This window comes from Typopeltis vanoorti, chromosome 13 (genome assembly GCF_054136105.1).
Source record: "Typopeltis vanoorti isolate ZY-2024b chromosome 13, IOZ_Tvanoo_1.0, whole genome shotgun sequence".
In the NCBI taxonomy this organism is placed as follows: domain Eukaryota; kingdom Metazoa; phylum Arthropoda; class Arachnida; order Uropygi; family Thelyphonidae; genus Typopeltis; species Typopeltis vanoorti.
In genome coordinates, this window is record NC_143561.1 from 91,203,237 (window position 1) to 91,230,427 (window position 27,191).

The window sequence follows — 27,191 nt, forward strand, 5'->3', positions numbered from 1 at the left end:
AGACTAATAACTGTAGTATGAAACCTAACATAGAGAGTCAAGGAAACTAAATTAATAAGGAAGGAACGGTGAGAATGTGAGTGTAAGAGCAATAATGTTATATAACTGTGTTAATGACGGAATGGGCTTTGTCATGGAAATGTTGACGAGGAGAGAACAACTTTGACTTTGTGTTCGTCCAGTTTGGATCCATCAAACGTGTGCAAAGATATCTACACATATAAGGCACTAGAGAAAAATAGAGATCTACAAGTTGTCCAACTGTGTCATGCAGACAAGAGTATACAAAAGAACATGCAGATAGATTATTATGTCTGTAAACGAATGCTAGGGGTATCAGAAACAAAGATGTAGAGTTTGTTGCCTTGGTCAATATGTTGGGACCTTCGATTTTAGTCATTAGTGAGATCTGGCTATCAGAATCAGACATACTAACTAGTATCGAATCTAAAGGGAACACCATTTTTAGGAAAGATAGAGAGGAGGGGGGGGGTGCTGCTAATGATATCAGATGACATGGATAATGTTAGAGTTGAGAATTATGATTGTAGTATTACTACTAACAGTATTTCATGTGGCAGTTAGTTTGAAGCCATCTGGTGTGAGATGGAATCTAACAAGATCAAATACATAGTGGGGTGTTGTTACAGACTTGGTGTATCTGTTGCTAGTGATGAAAAAATGCATCAGCAAATAGACAAGATGATTACAAAAAGAGTAGTCATAATGGGAGACTTTAATTATTCAAATATTGGTTGGGTAGCAGTAGAATTTCGTGAGAAGAACGCAATTATTGAGCTGTTGCAGGACAACTTCATCAAGCAGCATGTGACAGAAGGAACTTGAGGTCAAAGAGTGTTAGATTTGATTATAGTGTCAGGGGTATTTCAGTTAAGACATAACTATTCTGCCTCCGGTTGGTGACAGTGATCATGTGGTACTCGCATGGAAAAGTGACTAAGTTTATGAATGTTCCATTCAGAAAAAGTTACATGCTGACTACAAAGCAGGAAATTATGAACAATTGAGGAGTATAGAGAGCTCAGTGGAATGGGATCGACTGATGAATGGGAAGAATATTGACAGTGTATGGGAAGCATTTAACACCCCAACTGGCCATGACGTCTATAGATGTCCAGAAAAATCTGGATACGATTCCATAACATTTATTGAATAACATGGATAAGAAGTGCAATTTGATCTCACTATTTCATCCACCATGGCCAGTAGAGAGATTAAACAATACTTAAATGATGCGATATCAGAATGTGTCCCGAGAGTTTGAAGAATAAATAGGGTAGGAGTCAAATAGATAGATAATCTTATTAAGCAAGAGATTCATAAAAAAAGGATGATGTGAAAGGAATACCATGTGCATAAGGATGATGTCTGTTATGAAAGTTATAAGCAGCAGGCTAAAATAGTCGCAACTGTTATACGGAAAGCAAAGTCTGAGTATGAAAAGAAACTGGCTTTGCATGCTAAAGACAACCCACAAGAATTATATCGATATTCTGCAAGTAAAAGAAAGAATGAACATGAAAGAATAACTCTCCTAAATATAGATGTGTGAGGGTTACAGATGCAGAAGAGGTCGTTCAACTAATGAGTGCCCATTTTGTTAAAAGCTGTCAACCAGGCATACACACAACATTGAGCTCCCTGCTACTTCTTCACTGGATGAAGAAATTCAGATGTATGAGGACAAGGTATTAGAGCTGTCGTGCAAAGTAAATAAGAATTCAACAATAGGAACTGATGGGATATCAGCATGTGTGCTAAATGATTGTTCAGCTGAACTGGCTATTCCTTTGATCAGGATGTTTAATATGAGTCTCAGAACAGGTAAGATTCCAGAGGAATGGAAAGAATATATGGTAATTCTGTTGCATAAGGGTGGTGCAAAGACCGATGTATCCAACTATCGACCAATTAGTATCTCAGGAGTGGTGGTGGTGGTGAAGATTTTGGAAAAACTGGTTAGGACTCGCATTCAGAAATGGATTAACAGTAAATCTCTACTTTGCAATGAGCAACATGGGTTTACTAAGGGCAGGTCATATTTTAGCAACTTGCTCACATTCTATAACAATGTTACCATTGAACTAGATAAGGGAAATGGATACACCATGATACTTTAGGATTTTGCTAAGGCTTTTGACAGAATACAGCATGGTAGACTGTTGCATAAATTGGAGAATATGGGTTTGGATTATAGAATATTAGTGTGGATAAGAGGATGGCTGACTGACAGATATCAAAAAGTGGTATATGGGGGTTGTGAGTCTGCATGATTTAAGGTAACGAGTGGTGTACCACAAGGATCAGTGCTTGGTCCACTGTTATTCAATCTGTACATTAATGATACTGGGAAGGATTTGACAAGTGACATACAGCTATTTGCTGATGATGCAAATAGCTGTATGATAATCAGGAATGCTGCTGATATGCAGTACTTGCAGAATGATTTGAATAGGCTGGAACTGTGGGCATGGGAAAATGGATGTCAGTAAATCTAAAATCATTCACTTCGGCATGATTAGATATCCAATGTCGTATTATATTGGTGGGATTATGCTAGAAGAAACTGATGAGGCCAGGATCTTGGAGTGCTGGTAGATAGGAAGTTGAAGTTCAAGGCCAGGTAGCAAAGATTGCAAATACAACTCAAAAGATAATTGCAATGCTGAAACAAACATTCACACATGTAAAGATAAGGATGTCATTTTGCCTCTTTACAATGTCTTGATAAGACCTCACTTGGACTATTGTGCACAGGTCTGTTCTGGCTTCCGTTGTGATTCTGATATACTGGACAGAGTGCAAAGGAGAGTGTTAAAAATGATATCAGGATTATGGAATACTGATTATGAAGACAGATTGAGAATTTGTAAACTGCAGACACTAGCAAACAGGAGAAAGAGGGGTGATATGATTGAGACTTACAAACATCTGAAAGAGTCATGCAGGATTTCAATTGATGGAATTTTTCGGTTTATGGAGGGTGGGGAAAGGACAAGAGAGCATCCATGTAAGTTTTCCTATCTCTAATTGCTTGTATTATGCTTGCTTACTTTTTTCCAATGTGAAGACAACCACAATATACTTTGTCAAGTATATTTTACACCTTTATGATTGTTTTGCGCTGATACGTTGTCCTTTCTTGTTTATTTAGCATTTTATAACCCCTCTCTCTCTCTCTCTGTGTTAATTTTTTTTTTTTAAATATTCAATAAGTATTTATTCTTTCTAGGCTGCAAAAATGGCCAAATACCTTCGTAAACAACGTCTAGCTGATTTGTCATTTGTAGTATTTACTTTGGCTTGGATAATTTCAAGGCTTGGACTTTATCCATACAGGTTGGTTGATTTGTTTCAAATTGTAATATGAATAGATTAAAGTATGCATACGTAGAAATTTTTATATATGTTCAACATTTGAATAGCTTTTATGAATATGTGATATATGATTCTAGTAGCAAGACTTATACGTTGGTTAGACATAACTGGTAATTAGTTTACGGAATTAACAACGCATATAAAGTATATTAATTAAAGGTAACTTTAATGAATAACTTCTATATTTCGGCAATGTCACATTGCCATCTTCAGGAACATAAAGATATGGTATGTGCACTCAGGAACTAACACAAAGCAAATGAGGAAGAAAGCAAGAAACTAATATTGTTCCTAAAGTCCTTATGGTGCCCTCTTGCGGGCTAATTTGGTAGTCTTGGCAGTTGGGCTGAAGTTCTCATAATGAAAGTCTCCCAAATTTGGGGCAGTTTCATGCACCCAAATTTGTTGAGGTTAGGAACGTTTTTTAGAGCTGCTGAAGATTCTTTGAATAATCTTTCATATTTAAACTTGCTGAGATGAATTATTTTTGTTTTCTTTTAATGAATTTTATGGTGGGTATCTAAGGCATGGTCTGCCAGCCCAGAGCGGCTGTACTGGTGAAACCGGATGTAGTCTTGGTATTCTGAAATCCTGATATTTGTTGTTCTGCCTGTTTGGCCAAAGTAGGACAATTTGCAGCTGCAAGGGACCTGGTATACACCAGGTAGGTCTAGGGGAAGTGGTTGGTCTTTGGTAGAGCGGATAAGGGATGCCAACTTTTTATATGGTCTGTAACAGGAAGTAAGGTCATATTTTTTGAGGATATTGGTTATTTTCTCAGAGGTGCCCTGGATGTAGGGGATGGTGATAGACTTGGTGTAATCATTATTGTGGATGGGGGGGAGGGGGGTTGTGGTTTACAGGTTTTAGTATTTTTTGGATTTTTTTAGGGTTATAGCCATTGGCTAAGAAAGTGTTGAGGATGTGGTTTAGTTCAATAGTCAGGGCCTTGTCATCTGAGCAGATTAATTTTGCCCTGTTCTATGGTGTTTTTATCACCCGATATTGTTGTGAGGGGGGGGGGGGGATTGCTGGTGAATGTATCTGCACGTGTGGGTGGGTTTTCTGTAAACAGAGAAAACCAAAGATCCATCAAGCTGGCAGGTGATTAAAGTGTCTAGGAAGGGGAGGGTGTTGTTTTCCTCTTTTTCTAAGGTGAACTGGACTCTGGGGTGTTGGTTGTTTAAGTGTGCTAGGAAGGAGTGGAGTGTGTCTGAGCCATGTGGCCAAATAGCAAACACATCATCCACATAACGAAGCCAAATAGTGGGTTTTTGTGGGGCAGAGTTTAAGGCTTTCTCTTCAAATGTCTCCATAAAGAAATTGGTCAAGGGTGGGGAAAGTGGTGAACCCATGGCTGTCCCTTCTATCTGTTTGTAGAACTTTCCTTGCCAAACGAAATAGCCTGAGTTCATTGTGAACTGAAATAGGGCTGAGATATCGGGAGGAAACTTTTCTCAGCCAATGGCTATAACCCCAAAAAAATCCAAAAAATACTAAAACCTGTAAACCACAACCCCCCTCCCCCCTCCACAATAAAGATTACACCAAGTCTATCACCATCCCCTACATCCAGGGCACCTCTGAGAAAATAACCAATATCCTCAAAAAATATGACCTTACTTCCTGTTACAGACCATATAAAAAGTTGGCATACCTTATCCGCTCTACCAAAGACCAACCACTTCCCCTAGACCTACCTGGTGTATACCAGGTCCCTTGCAGCTGCAAATTGTCCTACTTTGGCCAAACAGGCAGAACAACAAATATCAGGATTTCAGAACACCAAGACTACATCCGGTTTCACCAGTACAGCCGCTCCTGGGCTGGCAGACCATGCCTTAGATACCCACCATAAAATTCGTTGGAAGAAAACAAAAATAATTCATCGCAGCAAGTTTAAATACAAAAGATTATTCAAAGAATCTTCAGCAGCTCTAAAAAAACGTTCCTAACCTCAACAAATTTTGGTGCATGAAACTGCCCCAAATTTGGGAGACTTTCATTATGAGAACTTCAGCCCAACTGCCAAGACTACCAAATTAGCCCGCAAGAGGGCACCATTAGGACTTTAGGAACAATATTAGTTTCTTGCTTTCTTCCTCATTTGCTTTGTGTTAGTTCCTGAGTGCACATACCATATCTTTATGTTCCTGAAGATGGCAATGTGACATTGCCGAAATATAGAAGTTATTCATTAAAGTTACCTTTAATTAATATACTTTATATGCGTTGTTAATTCCGTAAACTAATTACAAGTTATGTGATATATGGTAACTTAAATTTCTAAGTCATTTAAATTAGAAATTTTTATGAATCTGTATTTATCGAAAGTCAAATATTGAGAAATAGTTTGGTGCTTCAGAAATTTAAGCTTCCTTCAACCAGTTGAATCTTAGTATTTTGAAGGATCGTAATTCTTGTAGAAAGGCTTATATGTTGACTGTACATGATTATTGAGTTACTTAAGGAATTCACAATGTAAACTGGAATATAAATTAAAATAGACTTTAATATGTACTTCCTATATTTCGGCAACATCACGTTGCCATCTTCATGGGAACTTAAGATTAAGACACGTGCACACAGGCACTAGAACAGCAAATGAGGCTGAAGAAAGGAGAAGACTACTGTTATTCCTAAAGTCCTGATGGTGTGCTTCCCCCCCCCCCCCCAGCAGGCTATATTAGGTATTCTTGGCCGTTGGGCTGAAGTTCTCATGATGTACGTTTCTATACTGGCTTTGAAGTGGGCTGAATTTTTTATGAATGATGGTGTGTGGCACATCATAAACAAAATGTGCCATTAAGTCCCATAGTGGATGGCATTGACTCCTCCACGTACAAATTAGCCAAAGAGCTCATACACTATACTGGCAACACACCATCACACATAAAAAACTCAGCCCACTTCAAAGTCAGTATAGAAAACCTTACACTCCAACATATTGACATAATGGTCAGTTTTGACGTCTCCTCCCTATTCACAAATGTTCCACTCAAGGAAACCTTAGAGCTCATCCAAGCCAAATTCCCTCCCGATATCTCAGCCCTATTTCAGTTCACAATGAACTCAGGCTATTTCGATTGGCAGGCAAAATTGTACAAACAGATAGGGGGACAGCCATCGGTTCACCACTCTCCTCACCCTTGGCCAACTTCTTTATGGAGACTTTTGAAGAGAAAGCCTTAAACTCTGCCCCACAAAAACTTACTATATGGCTTCACTATGTTGGTGATGTGTTCACTATTTGGCTACATAGCTCAGATACACTCCTCTCCTTCTTAACACACTTAAACAACCAACACCCCAGAATCAAGTTCACCTTGGAAAAAGAAGATAACAACATCCTCCCTTTCCTAGACACACTAATCACTCATCTGCCTGATGGAACCTTGGTTTTCTCAGTTTATAGAAAACCCACCCATACAGGCAGATATATTCATCTACAATCCCACCACCCTGCCTCACAACAATATGGTGTTATTAAGACACTACATAACAGGGCTAAACTAATCTGTTCAAATGACAAGACCCTAACCACTGAACTAAATCACATCCTTAATATGTTCTCAGCCAATGCCTACAACCCCAAAAAAATACTAAAACCAGTAAACCACCACCACCCCTCCCCCCCCTCCACACACACACAATAAAGATTATTTTAAATCAATCACTATCCCCTACATCTGAGGCACCTGTAAAAAAATAACCAAAATCCTAAAAAAATATGACCTTACTTCCTGTTACAAACCATATAGAAAATTGGCATCCCTTATCTGCCCCACAAAAGACCAACCACTTCCCCTAGACCTACCTGGTGTGTACCAGGTCTCTTGCAGCTGTAAACTGTCTATTTTGGCCAAACAGGCAGGACAACGAATATCAGAATTTCAGAACACAAGGACTACATCCAGTTTCACCATTACAGCTACTCTGGGCTTGCAGACCATGCTTTGGATACTCGCCACAGAATACGTTGGAAGAAAGTCACAATAATACACCGCAGCAAGTATAAATTTGAAAGACTATTCATAGAATCAGCCTCAGCCAAAAAAGTGTCCAACCTCAACAAATTTGGATGCATGAGACTGCCCCAAATTTGGGAAACACAATCATGTGAACTTCAGTCCAACAGCCAAGAATACCTAATATAGCCTGCTGTGTGTGGGGGGGGGGGGGGGCACCATCAGGACTTTAGGAATAACACTAGTTTCCTTTCTTCAGCCTCATTTGCTGTTCTAGTGCCTGCATGCACGTGTCTTAATCTTAAGTTCCCATGAAGATGGCAACGTGATGTTGCCGAAATATAGGAAGTATATATTAAAGTCTATTTTAATTTATATTCCAGTTTACGTTGTGAATTCCTTAAGTAATTCAATTATTTTGAAGGAGTTAATAATATAATAGATTTTTGTATTTCACATTTCTGTTTTTTTTTTTAAGATCTGCATTACATTTACTTATTGTTCATAAATTAATGTGCAATCTAATGAGATTGATTGATTTAGTCCAGATAACACTTTGTTTCTCCAAGAGCATTGCAAATACAGTAAGTTCCATGGCATTGGACCTCCAACATGATATCTGAAAATCAGTCATTGTTATTTTCATTGCTTACTTTTATCTGACATAACATCAGAAAAGGTGGATTGGGTGTGAGGGGATTCTGTTTACTGTTTGCAGTTTTAGATATTAACTGAACAACTTTTGACCAATAAAAAGCTAATGGTGAATTTTTTTTTTTTTATTTGATTGTGAGGAAGTAAAAAATACACAAAAAATAAAAGAAAACAAATAATTTCTTTACAGGTCACTCTTAGCTTTTTCAGGGTAAAATATATATATATATATAATTGTGTGGTTAACAAATGCAAAAAGTATAAATTAATATGCAAAGTCAGCAAGAACCATTGTAATGTAAATAATAGAAAAACATGAAGACAATGAATGATGACATGAGCCATTCATTGTTTGGAGATGATTAGCTGAAAAGTTGAATTCTGGTGTATGAAGAAATCTAATAAAAGATTTCCAAATACCACTAGAATCAGTCCTTGATTCTTGTTAAGTGAGCTGTTTGAGAAAAGTATTGTGATAGATTCTTTTATCTGATGAGAGAAAATATTCTTCTAGATGAGTCATGGAGTCTTGTTCCAGTCAGTGTCATGATGTGTATGAGAAGCATGATAAGCTAAACCTGATATTTCTTCCTTAATATGAGCTACGTCTTTTATCTTATCTCAAAACTTATAGGCGTCTGACTTGTGTAACAAAGGCCACAAAAACAAGATTTCTGTAAACCCTAGGATGTTTGTAAAAGGAGTTATAAGCTTTGGGAGAGCAGGAGGCTGCATATGATAGGAATAGGTTTGAATGCCGCTCTCATGTTATAAAATTTATAATTTTTGGTGAAAGACTACCGACGTAAGGGATTAAAACTGAGTCGTGTCAGGGTTTGGCCATGGAGTAGGATTAAAGAATAGTACTTAAATTAAGGGGATATTAAATCCCACATAGTTTTAAAACCGAATAAGAAACTCAAAGATTGGAATCAGAGAGTTTCTTGCCGAATATAGTGAACTATAAAGTATCGGCGACACTAGCCTTAATTTAAGTAATGTTTTCATTGCCGAAATGAAGCTTATTAGCTCTTTATACTTAAGTAAGTTAAAGAATAGTATTTTTGAACACTAACTTTCTTGGATATCCATTAAAAATGGATTGATTGAGTAGAAGTTGTAATTTTTCATTTTCCTGAGATAGTGATGGCATATTTTTTAGAGTATTAATGGAGGTAATGTGTCTAGTATGAGCAGGCTTGCATTAAATATATAATGTGAAACCATTCTGAGATATTTTTGAGATAAGAATCTCTAGAAAGAGTAGTTTTCTTTCAACTTCAAAAGTAAAGTTTATTTTCAGGTTGGCTAGAGAACTTTTTTCTCAAATTTCTCCATGAAGAGATCTGTTCATGAGAGAGATACTTATGTTCATACAAATATTGTACAAACATACAATATCAAGAACATACAATCCCTCATATCTCTCTCTCTCTCATACAATATTTGTATGAGAGAGAGAGATGAGGGACCTGATCATCTCCACAAACAACTTTCTGACCTAGCCGATCTTTCCATTCAAAATAATTAGATTGAAAGCAGTGTTTATGAAGTCTTGTGATTAGGTGAGAGAGAGAGTCCTTCAATGAGGCCTAAAAATCCATCAACTTGGATATTCATCTACAGTGAGCTAATGCCAAGACTGGTAAGGATATCAAGTGATGTGATTGAAATGGTTTCTGGACAAAATGTGAAAGGTTTCTGATAAAGGAATATGAATGTTGGATGTAGTTCTCTAGCAAATTTGAGATTTTTTTTGGCTAAAAGGTAAGTGGAGAACTTATTCCATTCACTGTAGGTCTTAAGACAGCCTTGTGGCTCTTTGGAACACCATACAGCAGTGGTGTTCAACCATTTTTACTACGCGAGCTACTTTTCTATAAAAAGTTATTCGGTGATCTGTTCTCTTATATAGATCATGTTCCCCCAACCTGGTATCTGATTTCGCACAAATAAACAACTAAAAACTTTATTTGTGTATTTAAAAATTTATTTATCACTTTTAATTATTTTAATACAACAAATATATATATATCGGAATAAAATATTTATTTCTCTATTTTGAAAAACCAAAGTTAGAAAAAACACCAGATTGATTGCAAATTCATAAGTTACCGGAAATGCTGGTTGATTAAAAAAAAAAAAAAGTTAATGTGAAATTTGGCATTGTTTGGACCTCGCAATATTTTCATAGTCAAGTTGATATGAAGACGTGGCCAATCGCAGACAATCATCCAAATGATCATTTGTAATTTGGTTTCTTAATTGATTTTTTATGACGGTCATATTTGAAAAAGCGGATTCTGACAAGTATGTCGATCCGAAACACGACAGAATTTTTTGTGCAATATCAGTTAATATTGGGAATTTTTCATGTGCATACTTCCAAATGACTTCATTGTTTATTGATTTTAAATGTAAACTATTCTGAATGTTTATTATCCCAAGTTCTACTTCAGCTTGGTTTATATCAAACAGCCCACTAATTTTATTTGAAATTTCTGTGATGTTCAAGTTTTCTTGAAATGGATTATTGATAAAAGATACAATCATTTCAGTTTTATTAAAATCTTTAAATCTTGAATTTATTTCTTCCTCAACTAATTCTAGTTCATGAATAAATTCTTTTGAATCATAGTGAAGCATTTCTTGATTTTGTTCAAAAAATTTAATGAATATGGGAGATGTCTAAATTTGCAGTCATTTATATTTTTCTTTAATAAAAGTAAGTATTAAAAAATATAAGACTTATTGATAAACTGACCATAGATTTTTAATTCGTACTTATGTTCATACAAATATTGTATGAACATACGTACGAATTAAAAATCTGTGGTCAGTTTATCAATAAGTCTTATATTTTTTTAACATTTTACGACCAAAAATAACGTATAATTTAAAAAGTAAGTATTGTTGGAAAGTTTTTATTGAATTTAACATGTTAATTAAATTTTTATCTCTACCTCGTAACTCTAAATTTAAATTGCTTAATTTCGTACAGAAATCTACTAAAAATGATAAGTGTAACAACCATCTTTTATCACTCAATTGTGGATAAATATCTCCTTTTTCATCAAGAAAATTTTTATATCATTAATTAATACAAGAAATCTTTCTAAAAATTGACTTCTGCTGAGCCAGCGAACATTATTGTATAACAGAAGTTCCCTATCATCATCTGCCTGTAATTTAAATAACCACCATTGCAGGGCTTTTCCTCGAACAGAATTTACAATTTTAAATGTAATATCCAAAACATCTTTTGTGTTTATTCTTTTACTGCACAGTACTTGTTGGTGAATAATATAGTGCTACGTTAAAAAATCTGGATATTTGTCATCGTTTTTACATAATGAAATGAAGCCTGATTTATTACCTATCATTGCAGGAGCACCATCAGTAGTAATAGACACAAGTTTAAAAAGCAGAAGTTTGTGTTGTTTAACAAATTCATCAAATACCGAAAAAATGTCTTCTCCCTTAGTCCTTCCGAATAATGGTATAATTTTCAAAAGTTCTTCTTTACTTGAATAATCTTGAAATACCATGTGAATAAATACCATTAACTGAGCAATATCAGTGAAGCCGTTTGATTCATCAAATTGTAATGAAAACGCAACACACTGGTGAATGTCTGACATTAACCTGGCCTGGAAACTTTTCTCCAGCAATTGGAACTCTTCCCTTTGGGAATTTGAAACCTTGTCTGCGGCCTAGACGTAGTCTCTCTCTAGTGACATCTCGAACCGAGAAGCTCCTTTCTGGAAGCAGAAAACTCCTCTCTCAAGCAACGTGGATCCAGTCAGTCTCTCTGACGGCGACTCTGGACCAGGCAGCCTCCTCTCTGATAGCAATTCTGGAACTGGGACCCCTTCTGTTGCTTCAGTCCCTTTTTATTAGGCCTCCTCTGAGACCTCGCATGAAGTTTGGCAACCCCCAAAGAATCGGTATGAGTCTTTCATCTTAAGTTTCAAGTTCGGCATGCCTTTTATTCTCCTCCACTTTCTTTTGATTGTAAGTTGCCAGCCATTGGAAAGTTGTTTGAACTCTTTCTGACTAACTTCGGAGATGTTTACACTTAGAGCCTGCAAGCCTTTCTCATACATACAAGTTTCAATAACAATCTTTCTAATGCCACCATGTACAGCTTCGGCGACAAAAACATTGCCTTTGTTTTTAACACTCTAACATATTCTTATTAAAGCAATATATACAGTTAGCTTCAAAAGAGTTATTTACAAAAACATCTAATACACACTATACCGAGACAAACAAAGTTTATTTTTTTACAATATTCACATGGGACTTAACCTAAGTAAAAAATCGATGTAATGTGCTTTGGAATATTTAATATTTAAGCTACAATCGAGTTTTTACACTTTGCTTATAATCGTATTCACTCGGCTCGCTGTTTGACTTCCACTGATCAAATTAATTCATTTACTTATAAGGAAATTACTGATTTGATAATTTTAATGAAAAATAAATAAACAATAGCAATACACTTAAAGCGAATTAAAATTAATACAAAATAATAATAAATAAAATATTATGTTTTCAGTTTTAATTAAATTTGTAAGGAAGGAGGAATACACAAGAGATTGACCAAAAATCGCTCTGCGATCGACGAGTTGAACACCCCCCTGCCATACAGTCTTGGATGCACTGGCTTAATTTTCCACTTTTTAGTATTTACCAACCATACATGTTTTTTTTTTACTTAATTTTCTTTTAATTTTGTGTGTATTTTTTAATTCCTAATGACCAAATAAAAAGCCCAATTTATTCATCATGGACATTGATTTTGTTTTCCAGAATAATAGGTGCCAAAAAATTTCATGAATGAAATTTACGACAAATAATGGTGAATTAACAATTTACTTATTAGTCAACAGCTAGAAGATATATGGGATTAATTTATATTTAGAACATTATTTTATGAATTCTTCATTTAAAACAAAAAGGGGAAAAAATTCAATAACTTTACTGATTGGTTAATGTTCATGAAAACAAACAAACAAAAAAAAAGTACTTCTTTTTTATGCTGATACAATATTTCTGTGCAATAAATTATTTCAACTCTTCAATGACCATACTTTTTTTTTTCCATTAATAATTCTGAAATATATAATGTGGTTTAATGTAAGTTTCTCATTTTTTCTACCATTGACAATAAAGTTTATTTATATTATCTGTATTATCTCATAACTGGTAATCAGTTTACGGATTGTAAACTTATTACTAGAAGTATCTGTATTATCAAATGAAGAAAACAATAAAAATTGGTCTTAGTTCAAAAGCATGTAAGAATAAGAGTTTATAAAGTTTTTGGCAAGACCTTCTCTACTGTATGGAAGCAAATTATGGGCCATAAACACTGCAGAAGAAAAATGAATAGAAACTGAAGAAATGAAATTACTGCGAATTTCATTTCTCCAGTTTACGTAAAGAAGTAAAAATAAACTCGGTATTGGACAACATACATGAATACCAGAGAAAGTTGACTGCATATATCGAAAGAACAAACAGTTCAAGATTACCCAAAAAAATACTCCAGTACTATCCATTTGGAGGATATAGAAATCAGGGATGACCAAGGAAAAGATGGAATGAGACTGGAACAGGCCATTGGGCCTAAATCTCTGAAAGGATGATGATGAGTAATTCATGTTAGATTTTGTATGTTTGATTAACGTGTTATTCACATGAATGCACAGGATTTTTCACACCTGCTAATGGAGGTTATTCATCGCTTGTACCTCGCATTCATAATTTCAACAATATGATCCATTCTGAGAGAGATTTCATGTGTCCTCAATTGTTAGGGTATAATGTACACATGGACATTATCATTGATTGTAAGGGACAGGGGGTAAGCAGAGGTTTCTGCTTACTTTGATACTTGCATATGTAGCTAGTACATGTTATACACATACATTATTATTTTTTATATTAGTCCACAAATGAGTGGTTTCAGAACCTGTAGCAAATTAATATTTTGTGTGGGCAGAGATTAAGAGAAGGAAATCTGTTCTGTTTGAACAGTCAAATATTGTAATTTTTGTGGAATACTTCATGGGAAAGGCTGTTCCACTGAACAAAGGTAGGTGAAACGAGAGAAGTTCAGTGGGTTAGCAGTTGAACTGTAAGTGTATGGTGGACACTGTTATGTATTTTTTTCCATAGACTTAATAAAAATGAAAGGAATGTTGGATGCCAGTTCTGTGAAATAGCACCCATGGAAAGTGCCTGTAGAAGAGATACTGAAGTAGTAATCAGATTTCCTATGAGATGCTGGAGTGAGTGAGTGAGTTTGTTTGTGTGTGTGAGAGAGAGAGAGAGAAATTGTCAATTAGCCAAACTGCTCTCTTTTGGAAAGCACCAAGAATTTTTATGTAAGTGTTCGGTCCATTACCAAATGCATGAACAGTAACCTAATACTGGACAGGTGAAAAGTACCATCATGAGTTGAAAAAGAATCAAGTTTGTTGGTGGGTACAGATGTCATGTGTTTGTGTGGAGAAACACTAGAGGTATATGTCAGCTCAAGAAGAGAGAGAGATCATGTCTTGTCTTGTCAACTGAGTGTTATCAGAGATAAGGGATAATAAACTGATCTCATTTTTAAGGGGAAAAAAAAGACCAATGCTTTGATAGCATCAAAAGTAACTAACTTGTCATCATCAGTTAATGATGGTATGGAGATATTATATAGATCACTAGCTGTAGAAGATCTTGAAGCTAAGGACAGCTTGTGTTAGAACTATGCAAGATTTGTCAAATGAGTAAGAGGAATGGGCTGTGCTGTCATCTGCAAAACTGGATAGGATTTATATCACTTATATTCTTTATGTATCTTAAGAAAAAAAAAATAGGAGATATAACTGAACCCTAGGGAATTCCTTCATTGGAAGAGAAATATGAAGAGAAAGAGGACCATCTGGTATTCTGGTTTTGCACTAGGTCATTGCATGCAGCAAACACTTCAATTTTCTTTCACTTTTGTCAGTGGAATGGGGGGGGGTCAATAGGTGTGGACATTAAAGTCACACCATTTGGATAATTCATACTATTGAAGCTTCAAGGATAAGATTCCAAAGAGGTCTGTGTGGTTTTCAGAATTAGAGGAGCAGTAGAGACAAAAATTGAGAATGGATGATTGGACAAGAAACTTTAAGGCAGAAAAAAAAAACAGAAAATTCAAAATTTTCCATCTTCTGATGAGTGGCATTAGTCTGTGCAAACTCACATGTGCCAACCTTGTGGAAGAAGGAACCATACAGAGTATGATTTTGCACAGTTAAGATGGGCTGTGGTTATAACATCATTTCAGAATTTGGATAGAAACAGAATCTATAGGTCACGGTGGTTGCACATACACACACACACACACACTAGTGTGCAACCAGACGTTGAACTGATTGTGAAAGATTTCATGTCGTTCTTTGGTAGGATTTTTTGAGAGTGAGGTGTTCATTTTTTAACTGGACAAACGTAATTTGAGTTTCCTATTATGGTGGTGTTTTTGAAGTAATTTGAAGAAGAGACATGAGAGGAGATAGACATGTTGCCCATATAGGAAGTATTCAGTTATATCAGTATTCATTTATATCAATATACAATGGTGGTCTGAAAAGTTCTCGGCCTCGACCATAGATGGCAACACTATCGGCACGATTTTTTTTTTCCCTAAGTTGGTACATCTGTCATAAGCATCCATGTGAAATTGCAAGTCATTCTATTAAATAGTTTGTTTTATACAGCTGTCAAAAGCCAAAGTGTTCTCTGTATAGCTTGAAATGAATAAAATTGAGTATCGTGCGGTTATAAAATTCTTTGTAAAAAGAAGGTTTAATGCCAAAAGAAATTCATTTGAAGTTCATAAAAGTTTACGGGCACTCCTCTCCTTCGTTTTCGACAATTAAGAAATGGGCTACCAAGTTTAAACATGGCCATACCAGCCTTGAAGATGATCCACGTTAAGGACGTCCAAAAGTGTAACAACACCAGAAATCATTGATCGAGTGCACGATATGGTATTGGATGACCGGCGAGTTAAAGTGCATGAAATTGCTGAGACTGTGCTTGGAGCATTTTAACAAGAATAAAACTGATTTTGTGCATTGATTTATTACTATGGATGAGACTCTTGGATTCACCATTACACACCAGAATCCAAACAGCAGTCAAAACTATTGACAGAAGCCAGTTGTTCAGCATCAAAGAAGACTAAGTCGGTTCAGTCAGCAGGAAAGGTCACGGCATCAGTGTATTGGGATGTTAAAGGCATTTTGTTTATTAATTATCTTGAAAAGGGTAAAACAATAATTGGGAAATATTATTCTAAACTTTTAACCCAGTGCTTCCAAAACTTATGGATGTCAAGGCCTCATTTGGAAAAATTAAAATATTTTACAGTCCCCGTCGGGAAAAAAAAAAATACACACATATATTATAATATTTATTGTATTTATATTTAATACAAAACATACACACCAAGTGTATTTCTTTCCCGCGCATCCCCCCCCACCTGTGTACTAGCAATGAAACATCAATTTAAAAAACTTGGCCGTTTTAAATGAGTGCAAGATTTTGCATTTGTAAGCTTTTTTTGTGCTTCTTATCAGTCAATACCTTTGAAATCAAACTTATATGAATAAACATATATTTACTAATATTCATTAAGCACCGAAATATGCAGGAAGAAAATTTTGTGAACCAACACCAAAGTGTGATTTTTTTTTTCCATTAAAATATAAAAAACAAACAAAAAAGAAATAATAAAAATTAAATACGTTTCTTTTAAGATAAAAAAATCTTAGCCTTAAAACATTTTAAATTTGTTTTCATTATTTCACGGCCACCTTAACAAAACTAAATGCCCCAAGAGGGCTGCAACCCACAGTTTGGGAAGCACTGTTTTAACAGACTAGACAGAAAGAGAAAAGACCCGGTTTGCAGAAGAAAAAAAATCATCTTGCATCAGGACAATGCACCTGCCTATAAAGTTATTTTGGCAATGGGAAAATTAAGGGATCTGCACTATGAATTATTGGAACATCCACCCAGTTCCCCAGATTTGGCTCCCTCTGACTTATATCTCTTCCCAAAACTAAAAATATTCCTCTCTGGTCAGCGTTTTTCTTTGAATCAAGAGGTGATTGCAGCCGTAGAGGGGTATTTTGCAGATCTTACTGAGAACCACTACAACGACGGGATAATGGTGCTGTTGCATCGCTGGAATAAATGTATTAGTCTAAAGGGAGATTAGGTTAGGCAAAATTAGGAGAAAAATAATTTTGAAATTCTGAATCTGTTTTTTTCACTGTTAGGCAGAGAACTTTTCAGACCACCCTCGTGTGTGTAAAACAAAAAATATATTTTGTCCAGTCTGCTGCTACTGTCCAGCTTGCAAAATCTGCTCGCCATGGATAAGTGGATGTATTTGTTGAGCCCTCTGTGTGTAAACTTTCACTTTCTTTCTTTTTTTTTATTTCATTTTAATTTTATAAAATAATGCTTATTTTTCACTAGGTTAAAACTGAGGAAATTAATTTTGGGATGGGAGGGGGAGTACATGTTATATATAAGGGGGACCAGAAAGTAATCAATTTTTTGAACTACATTTTTAATATAAATTTTATTAAAGAACAAATTAACATTATTCAGTTCTATAATCGCAATCATTAATTATAACCTTATTCCAACGATCTACTAAATTTAGAATTTCTTTTTTGAAAAAAAGGTTTTTCTTTGGAGGCAAAAAATGATATCAAATTCCTTTGGACATCATCTTGCGAACGGAAGGTTTTATTTCTTATGCTGTGTTCTAAGGACCTGAATAAGTGACAGTTACTAGGGTCAATATCCGGCGAATATGGAGGATGTGGTAGACGTTCCCATCCTAACTGCCTAATTTTTTCTTGAGTCATTCTTGCAGAATGTGGATTTGCATTATCTTGCTGCAAAATTACCCCTTTCCGATTGACAAGCGCAGTACGTTTGATTAACAATGCTTGATGTAGTCGCTCTAATTGTTCACAGTAGATGGCTGCTGTGATAGCCTTACTTTGTTCCATAAGTTCATAATGAATAATTCCACGAATATCCCACCAAACGCACAACAGAACCTTTTGTGGATGAAGTCCATCTTTAGGTATTTGATTTGGAGAAAGCCACTGTTTTTTGCGTTTATTAATCTTATACAGCACCCATTTTTCGTCACCAGTTAAGACTCGTTCCAAAAAGGGGTCATTTTGTTGTCTGGTCAACAATGAATTGCAAATTGCCCGTCTCTATGCTTTATTGTTTTCTGACAGTTCATGCGGTACCCATACACCCTGTTTAAGAACCTTTGCCACTCTTATGTACGTGCTCTTGGACAGTTGACCATGATGAATTAAGTTTCTCTGCTAATTCTTGTATGTTTTATTTTGGATCTGATTCAACGAGTCTTAAGAGCATCATCATCTAGAGTAAGAGGTCTTCCAGATCGAGGACAATAAGAGAGATCAAAATTTTTTTCTGCAAATCTCCTAAACCATCGCTGACATTTGTTAACCTTCAATAAGTTGAGCAAATGATTTTGGTAGCCTCGGTAGCATTCTTTCCTTGGTGAAACAAAAACAGCATACAATGACATAAATGGTGCTCTTCAACTTTAAAGTCCACCATATTTAAAAATAATAATCTAAAATTTAAAAAAAAGATTTTTTAAATAGAAAAGTAATGCTAATATTTAAATAAAAATAAAATTTAATCATTTGTGTTATTTAAGAAAAAACAATCGGCTAAAAATGACCTATTAAAAATAATTGATTACTTTCCAGTCCTCCTTATATTTCCTAGTTTGTGAAAAATTGTTACATGAAAAAAAAATTCATTTTTTTAAAGCAGCATAACAATTATATGTCTTGAATGCAATCCCCATTTAATATTTTTTAGTTTGTAGGCTTGATTGCTATTATCTAGCTTCAGCAAAAATTCATATTTAGTTTGGTTCTTCCCATATTCCATTTATGGATCAGTCAGTTAATGTTAAAGAATATCTTCAGATCTGATATCATCCATAATTGTATCTTTCTAGGTCTTGTTATTCCTGCCATTACCAATCAGATGTGCACCAATATGAATATACATTCTAGATACACTCTTCATGCATGACTCAGATTGCTATTGAGGAACTGCATATAAACAGCTCTAATATTTGTTTCTTTCAATTAATTATACATCTTCTAAAAATAATCTAAAGAGTTGGAAGAGGTATTTATTATTATTATTATTAATGAGGGAAACAGCCTCCAGGGAATCAGGGACTCATCAAGGGAGGCCACATACTACACGCACCAGCTATCATACTTATTCTTGAATTCATTCACGCCGCTTGCACTCGCAACATCCAATGGCAATCCATTCCAATCATGCACCATCCTGTGAGAGAAAAATCTAGCCCTCACCCCCTTCTTAGCGGCATTCATTCTTAGCTTCCAAGGATGCTCTCTTGTCCTTTTCCCACCCTCCATAAATTGAAAAATTCCATCAATTGAAATCCTATATGACTTTCAGACGTTTGTAAGTCTCAATCATATCACCCCCTCTTTCTCCTGTTTGCTAGTGTCGGAAGTTTCAAATTCTTAATCTGTCTTCATAATCAGTATTCCATGATCCTGATATCATTTTTAACATTCTCCTTTGTGCTCTCTCCAGTATATCAGAATCACAACGGAAGCCAGGAGAACAGACCTATGCACAATAGTCCAAGTGAGGTCTTATCAAGGCATTGTAAAGAGGCAAAATGACATCCTTATCTTTACATGTGTTAATGTTTGTTTCAGCATTGCAATTATCTTTTGGGTTGTATTTGCAATCTTTGCTACCTGGCCTTGAACTTCAACTTCCTATCTACCAGCACTCCAAGATCCTGGCCTCATCAGTTTCTTCTAGCATAATCCCACCAATATAATACGACATTGGATATCTAATCATGCCGAAGTGAATTACTTTACATTTACTGACATCCATTTTCCCATGCCCACAGTTCCAGCCTATTCAAATCATTCTGCAAGTACTGCATATCAGCAGCATTCCTAATAATCCTTCCCGATATCATTAATGTATAGATTGAATAACAGTGGTCCAAGCACTGATCTTTGTGGTGACCACTCGTTATTTATTATTATTTTTTTTAATTTAATTTTTTTTTAATCTTTGTACTGATTATGGGCAGTACTGCCCTTATATCATGTCCAGACTTGATATAGCCCTAAGCATTTACAAGTGTTTTACCCTATGCCTGTTCTAGTTATCATTGTAGTCATTCTCTCATGGCAACACATGCCACCAGTGTGCCTTGTAGGGCCCTCGAGAAAAGAACTTTTAAACTCTTGAATCTTGCAGACTCACATCCCCCCCCCCCCCCGTATACCATTTTTTGATATGTCGGTCATCCTCTTATCCATGTTAATGTTATATAATCCAAAGCCATATTCTCCAATTTATGCAGCAGTCTGCCATGCTGTATTCTGTCAAAAGCCTTAGAAAATCCAAAAGTATCGTGATGTATCCATTCCCCCTGTCTAGTTCATTGGTAACATTGTTATAGAATGCGAGAAGTTGCTAAAACATGACCGTCCCATAGTAAACCCATGTTGCTCATTACAAAGTGGAGATTCACTGTCAACCCGTTTCTGAATGTGAGCCCTAACCAATTTTTCCATAATCTTCACCACCACTCCTGAGATATAATTGATCGATAGTTGGATACATTGGTCTTTGCACCACCCTCATGCAATAGAATTACCATACATTCTTTCCGTTCCTGTGGAATCTTTCCTGTTCTGAGACTCATATTAAACAGCCTGGTCAAAGGAATAGCCAGTTCAGCTTAACACCTGTGCTGATATCCCATCAGTCCCTATTGCTGAATTCTTATTCAGATTGTGCAACAGCTCTAATACCTCATCCTCATGCACCTGAGTTTCTTCATCCAGTGAAGAGGTAGCAGTGAGCTCAATGTCGTGTATGGCAGGTTGATAGCTTTTAACAAAATGGACACTCATGCGTTGAACAACCTCTTCTGCATCCACCCACCCTCACACATCTGTATTTAGAAGAGTTATTCTTTCATGTTAATTCTTTCTTTTACTTGCAGCATATTGATAGAGTTCTTGTGGGTTGTCTTTAGCACGCAAAGCCAGTTTATTTTCATACTCAGACTTTGCTTTCCGTACAACACAGTGGTGACTGTTTTAGCCTGCTGCTTATAACTTTCATAACACTCATCCTTATGCACACGATATTTCTTCCACGTCATTCTTTTCTTATGAATGTCTTGCTTCATACAAGGACACATCCATTTTGACTCCTACTCTATTTATTCTTCAAACTCTCGGGACACATTCTGATATCGCATCATTTAAGTTTTGTTTAAATGCTTTCCATGCACTGTCGATATTCTTCCCATCCAGCAACCGATCCCATTCCACTAGACTTGGTGTGCTCCTCAGTTGGTCATAATTTCCTGCTTTGTAGTTCAGCATGTAACCTTTTCTGAATGGAACATTCATAAATTTAGTCACTTCCCAAGTGAGTATCGCATGATCACTGTCACCAACTGGAGGCAGAATAGTTAGGTCCTTCACTGAAACGCCTTCTGACACTATAATCAAATCTAACACTCTTTGTCCTGCAGTTCCTTCTGTCACACATGCTGCTTGATGAAGTTGTCCCGCAACAGCTCAATAAATGCATTTTCATTCTTGTGAGATTCTGCTGCTGCTCAATCAATATTTGGATAATTAAAGTCTTCTGTTATGATTAATCTTTATGTGCCCATATTTTCTATTTGGCGATGCATTTCTTCATCACTAGCAACCGATCCACCAGGTCTGTAACAACACTCCACTCTGTACTTGATCTTGTTGGATTCCACCTCATACCAGATGGCTTCAAACTCATTATTACATGAAATACTGTTAGTAGAAATACTACAATCATAGGTCTCAACTCTAACTGGATTCAAGTCATCCGATATCATTAGCATGCCCACTCCTCTCCTATCCTCTCTATCCTTCCTAATAATAGTGTACCCATTACAATCAATACCAGTTTGTACATCTGATTCTAATAGCCAGGTATCACTAATGCCTACAATCTGCAATCCTAACATATTGACTAAAGCAACAAATTCTACCTGCATGTTCTTTTGTATACTATTTTCTGCATGACACAGTTGGACAATTTATTATTCATTCATAACTTTTCATATTTGCTTTTATGTATCATTTAAAACAAAATTGCTTTAGCTTGTATGCATTATGATTGTGCTTTAAATATATTGTACTCCAAAGTAATGTTTTCTTTAGGGTTATCTACAGTACTATGTTTGAGGCAGTTACCATTGTTGATATGTTTGCGGCATACTATATTTTCAATGGTTTACTATGTGCCCTCCAGATATTGCATATAGTATGGACATGGATGATTGTTCGCATAGCATTACAGGCAATATCCTCAAAAGAGGTTAGTACTGCTTTTAGTACTTTCTGTTAATGAGAATTCAGATTTCAATATGTATACATATAAATTCACACATTGTGTTAATCCAATTTTCAAACTTACATGTTGATTGCTGTTCATATTGATGTTTAGGAAATAAATGATTATGTAGATGGCATAATAAACCGTTTTAATTATTTCCATTATATTTATAAGTCAAATGGACATCATCAGGGAACAATACATTGGTATGAATACATGTGGTGCAATTTAGGATTTTAGGTCTTCTTTGTGTGTCTACTTCAGTCTTGCTTGCCATAATACTTGCATACACCATATATGTCGGTGTATAAGACGACTCTCAAATACCATAAAAACCCCTCGAAATCATGGGTCGTCTTATACGGTGAGTATAAAAAGGAAGCTTAATTTCTTGGATGAACATTTAGGTAATTACAATACATTGTTATATAAGAAAATAGGTAGTGTTTATAAACAAATTAAATTAATTTTTTGTTACATAAATTTATTTAAAATATTACAATAGATGTAAATCTTAAAAAACAAATAATAATTATTAACCTCAATTTTCATGTTAATTTTCTTCATCTGTTGAAAATAGTTCTTCAGATTCATTGTTTAAATGAATGTCACATGGATCCTAGTTCGAATCATGTGAATTGATTTCGTTTTCATCATCAGTGTCCCACAACAGATCATCTTCCGTACCATCATTAATATGATTAGAGATACCACACGTTTTAAATGATTTTATTACTGTCTCTACTTTTACTTTGTTCCATGCTTTGATCACAAATTTGCACAACATATCAAGTGATGTACATGCATAGATCCACCATTTGTAAATGATTTTTTCACCAGTCAACATCCAATTATTCCACTCTTCTCGCATGTGATCTTTAAATGGTTTGTTCAAGCAGACATCTAGTGGTTGCAATATAGAAGTTAAACCACCTGGTATATCAGCAATTTTTGTGTTATTTTTTTCTAGAAGACTTTTAGTATTCTCAGTTAAATGACTACGAAACATATCCCATACTAATCATTATACTGCCTGGTCGCATGTTCCACACATCATTTATCCATAATTTCACACCATTCATGACTTATTTTTCACAATATTAACAACACCACACACACACACTTTTATCACAAAGATGTTTTATTAACGCTTATATTTCGCTGATTTTCAACTCAGCATCATCATCAGAGCACAACACACTTGTATACACGACAGTGAGTGAGTGAAACAATATAATTGCAAAAGACAAAAGATCTAAAGTCCTATTTTTGGCGGCCTCTAATGGGGTAAAAAAAAAAAAAAAAAAGCAGCTATCCAGGAGTTTTTCTTAGGATAACCATCTCCCAAATTTTTGGCAAATTAATGCAACCGTATTTGTCAAGGTTGGGAGAATTCTTCAAAGCCATTACTGACTCAAAAAATAATCTTTCAGATCTATAACGACTCCTAAATAGCACATTCGTTTTCCTCCATCTAATCCTGTGTGAAGGAGTGTCCAAAGCATGGTCTGCCAGTCCCGACTTGCCATAGTAATAGTAGCGAATGTATCTTTCATGTTCTTCCAGGCAGATGTTCACTGATCTTCCTGTTTGCCCATAATAGGCCAAGTCACAAGGAACTTCATACACTCCTGGGTGTGCTAAAGGGTGAAGTTTATCCTTAGGCGAGCGGATCAGAGTTGCCAGCTTGACATGAGGTTTGAAAGTGGTGTGAAGGCCATGTTTCAACAATACTTTGGCTATCTTTTCTGATGTACCTCTGATATAGGGAATAGAAATGGTCATGTTGTATTCTTGTGTATTAGGGGAGGGCAGAGTAATGGGCCTATGTAGTATTTTATCTATTTTGTAGGGATTGTAGCTGTTGGCTAAGAACGTATGGCGCAGGTATTGGAGTTCAGTGGTCAGAGTTGTATCGTTAGAACAAATGGCTCTGGCTCTGTGTGTAAGTGTTTTTAAAATGCCGTACTGTTGGACTGGATGATGATGTGATTGTTTATGTAGGTATCTTCCTGTGTGTGTGTGTGTAGGCTTTCTGTAAATAGAAAAAGATAATGATCCATCTGAAAGGCGGGTGACTAATGTGTCAAGAAATGGTAAAGTTATTTGATTCTTTTTCTACTGTGAAGTGAATTTTGGGGTGTTGGCTGTTTAGGTAGGTGAAAGCATCCAAAGTGTCTTGTCCATGGGGCCAGATGGCAAACACATTATCTACATAGCTTAACCACACTTGTGGCTTGTATGTAGCTGTGATAAGTACTTTGTTTTCAAAGTGTTCCATGTAAAAATTTACTAACGGGGGAGAGAGGGGGGAACCCATAGCAGTACCATTAATCTGTTTGTAGAATTTTCTTCCCCATGTAAAGTAACCTGCATTCATTCATGGTAAATTAAAATAATTCAAAAATATCAGGGAGAAAGTTAAACTTGATTAAATCAAGGATGGAGGAAAACTGATGTGCTATTTAAGAGTCGTTATAGATCTGAAAGATTATTTTTTGAGTCAGTATTGGCTTTGAAGAATTCTCCCAACCTTAACAAATATGGTTGCATTAATTTGCCAAAAATTTGGGAGACGGTTATCCTAAGAAAAACTCCTGGATAGCTTTTTTTTTTTTTTTCCCATTAGGGGGCGCCAAAAATAGGACTTTGGGTCTTTTGCAATTATATTGTTTCACTCACTCACTGTCACCTATACAAGTGTGTTGTGCTCTGATGATGCCAAGTTGAAAATCAGCGAAATATAAGCGCTAATAAAACATCTTTGTGATAAAAGTGTGTGTGGTGTTGTTAATACCGTGAAAAATAAGTCATGAATAACCATCAACACCTAAGCTTATGTGTTAGATTAAATTTCACATCATTTTCGTCCATCCATCCTTTTTTGTGAAAATGTACAAAAACACCTTAAGGAAATTTTACCTTAGGTTTAGTTTTACTTTTGGAGATAATCATTGGTTTTAACTTGTTTCCATCAGCCAAACATGACAACACAACCGTTAACCTTGTTTTTTCATGACATGTACTTCGAACTAGCACACTCTTACTATCTTTAGACTCCACTTTTTTTTTGCTTATCATATCAAAGTCATAGGAGTTTGATCCATATTTCCAATATTTGACAATAGAAATTTATGTTTTCTTGTCTCAACTGAATAATAAATTTATGGAAACTGGTAAGTTTGTGGTCAAGATCTGCTGGTAGTTTTTGAGCAATTTTCATTTTTTGTCGTATTACCAGATTTTGTCTGTTCATAAAACGATTACACCATCCTGAAGTAGCTTGAAATTCTATACTTTCGTCCAGTTTCAATCTTGACCATTTTAGTGCATATGCTCTACTCATATTTCTTGTAACAAGATAACCATTCTGCCTTTGTTCGAATACCCATTCTGCAAGATGATTTTCCAGTTGCTGCCATCGGGTAATCCCTTCTCATCGCACATTTTTTCTTTGGCAATTTTTTTAAAATATCTTCTTTCTTCCTCCAGTCTCTTACCATCTTCTTGGTTATGTCAAAATTTCTTGCAGTAGCACAGTTATTAGTTTGCTTTGCCATTTCAATTACCCTTATTTTAAATCGAGCTTCATACTTTCTTCGTTTTGTTGCTGGTTCCATGATTTTAAATGATAACAATTTTAACAATCCTAAAATTAATTAAAATTGGGGCTAATCACTTTTAATTAGAGTAATTCGCTTAAATACTAAATCTATGCTATGCAAAAAAAATAATGATATACATAAATATAAAAATAATAGATATAACAACAATACCTAACATTGCATTAATACAAGAAAGAAGAAATTGGGTTTCATCTTATACAACCGACATAAACTTAAAACCTAAAAATAGCCTAAAATTTAGGCCTTGTCTTATATGCCGACATATATAGTATATTTTTTCCTAGTGATAGTGGATTTGGTTTAGGCAAATTATTGGAAATAATAATTAAATTTCTTATGATCAACCTTGTTGGCATTTCCTTGTTAGAACATAAAGATGTTCTCCCATGTTAATCATGTTACTATTAGCTTATTCTTTTTTTTTTTTTTAAGAAAGTTTGTAATTCCTACATTCGATCTTTACACTAGTTTAAAGTTACATATTGTATATCTAGTTGAGAGTACATATTTGAATACTTTACACTGTTTTATTATTCTCTTTATTTTGGTCAATTAGATATCTGTTGTCCATGTGTTAATGCTTAAGTGCTGGGAGAACTTCATGTTGGAGGTTTAATAGAGCATTGACAGCACTAAGAAAGGAAAAACTATTTTAATGCTTACAATATTTTGTCTATCACTGAGACATCTTCAGGGAGTACAGCTAACAGTTGTAACACATACACAAAGGAAACAGAATATTGAATGAAACACTTGAATATGACCCTAAAGTCCTATATAGGTGGTGCCCTCTATGGACGTTTGTAGGAAGATTAGGTAAATTGGAACTTGTGACGATTAATGTTTGCCAACTGTTGGGGAGTTTCTTACAACTGTATTATTTTAAACTCATTTGATTTCTGATCAGTGTTGCATATTCCAAAAACAATCTTTCTTTTTTGAAATTTACTGTGATAAAGCATGGTGAATTTTTTTCCAGAAGATCCTGTGAGTGGTATCCAATACA

General features: G+C 35.3%; 1 protein-coding gene across 3 annotated transcripts in view; it reads left to right on the top strand.

Annotated features, from left to right (window-relative positions):
• schlank (ceramide synthase schlank) overlaps positions 1-27,191 on the top strand; it is a 211,362-nt gene that overhangs the window by 172,942 nt on the left and 11,229 nt on the right. The window contains exons 8-9 of one of the 3 annotated variants that reach the window (XM_090402722.1): positions 3,254-3,360; positions 22,385-22,541. In XM_090402722.1, coding sequence (XP_090258848.1) covers positions 3,254-3,360; positions 22,385-22,541 — 264 coding nt within the window. Of the gene's footprint in view, positions 1-3,253; positions 3,361-12,582; positions 12,796-12,836; positions 15,363-22,384; positions 22,542-27,191 lie in introns of those variants that run through there. The other 2 variants (XM_090402723.1, XM_090402724.1) reach the window with 2 other exon arrangements.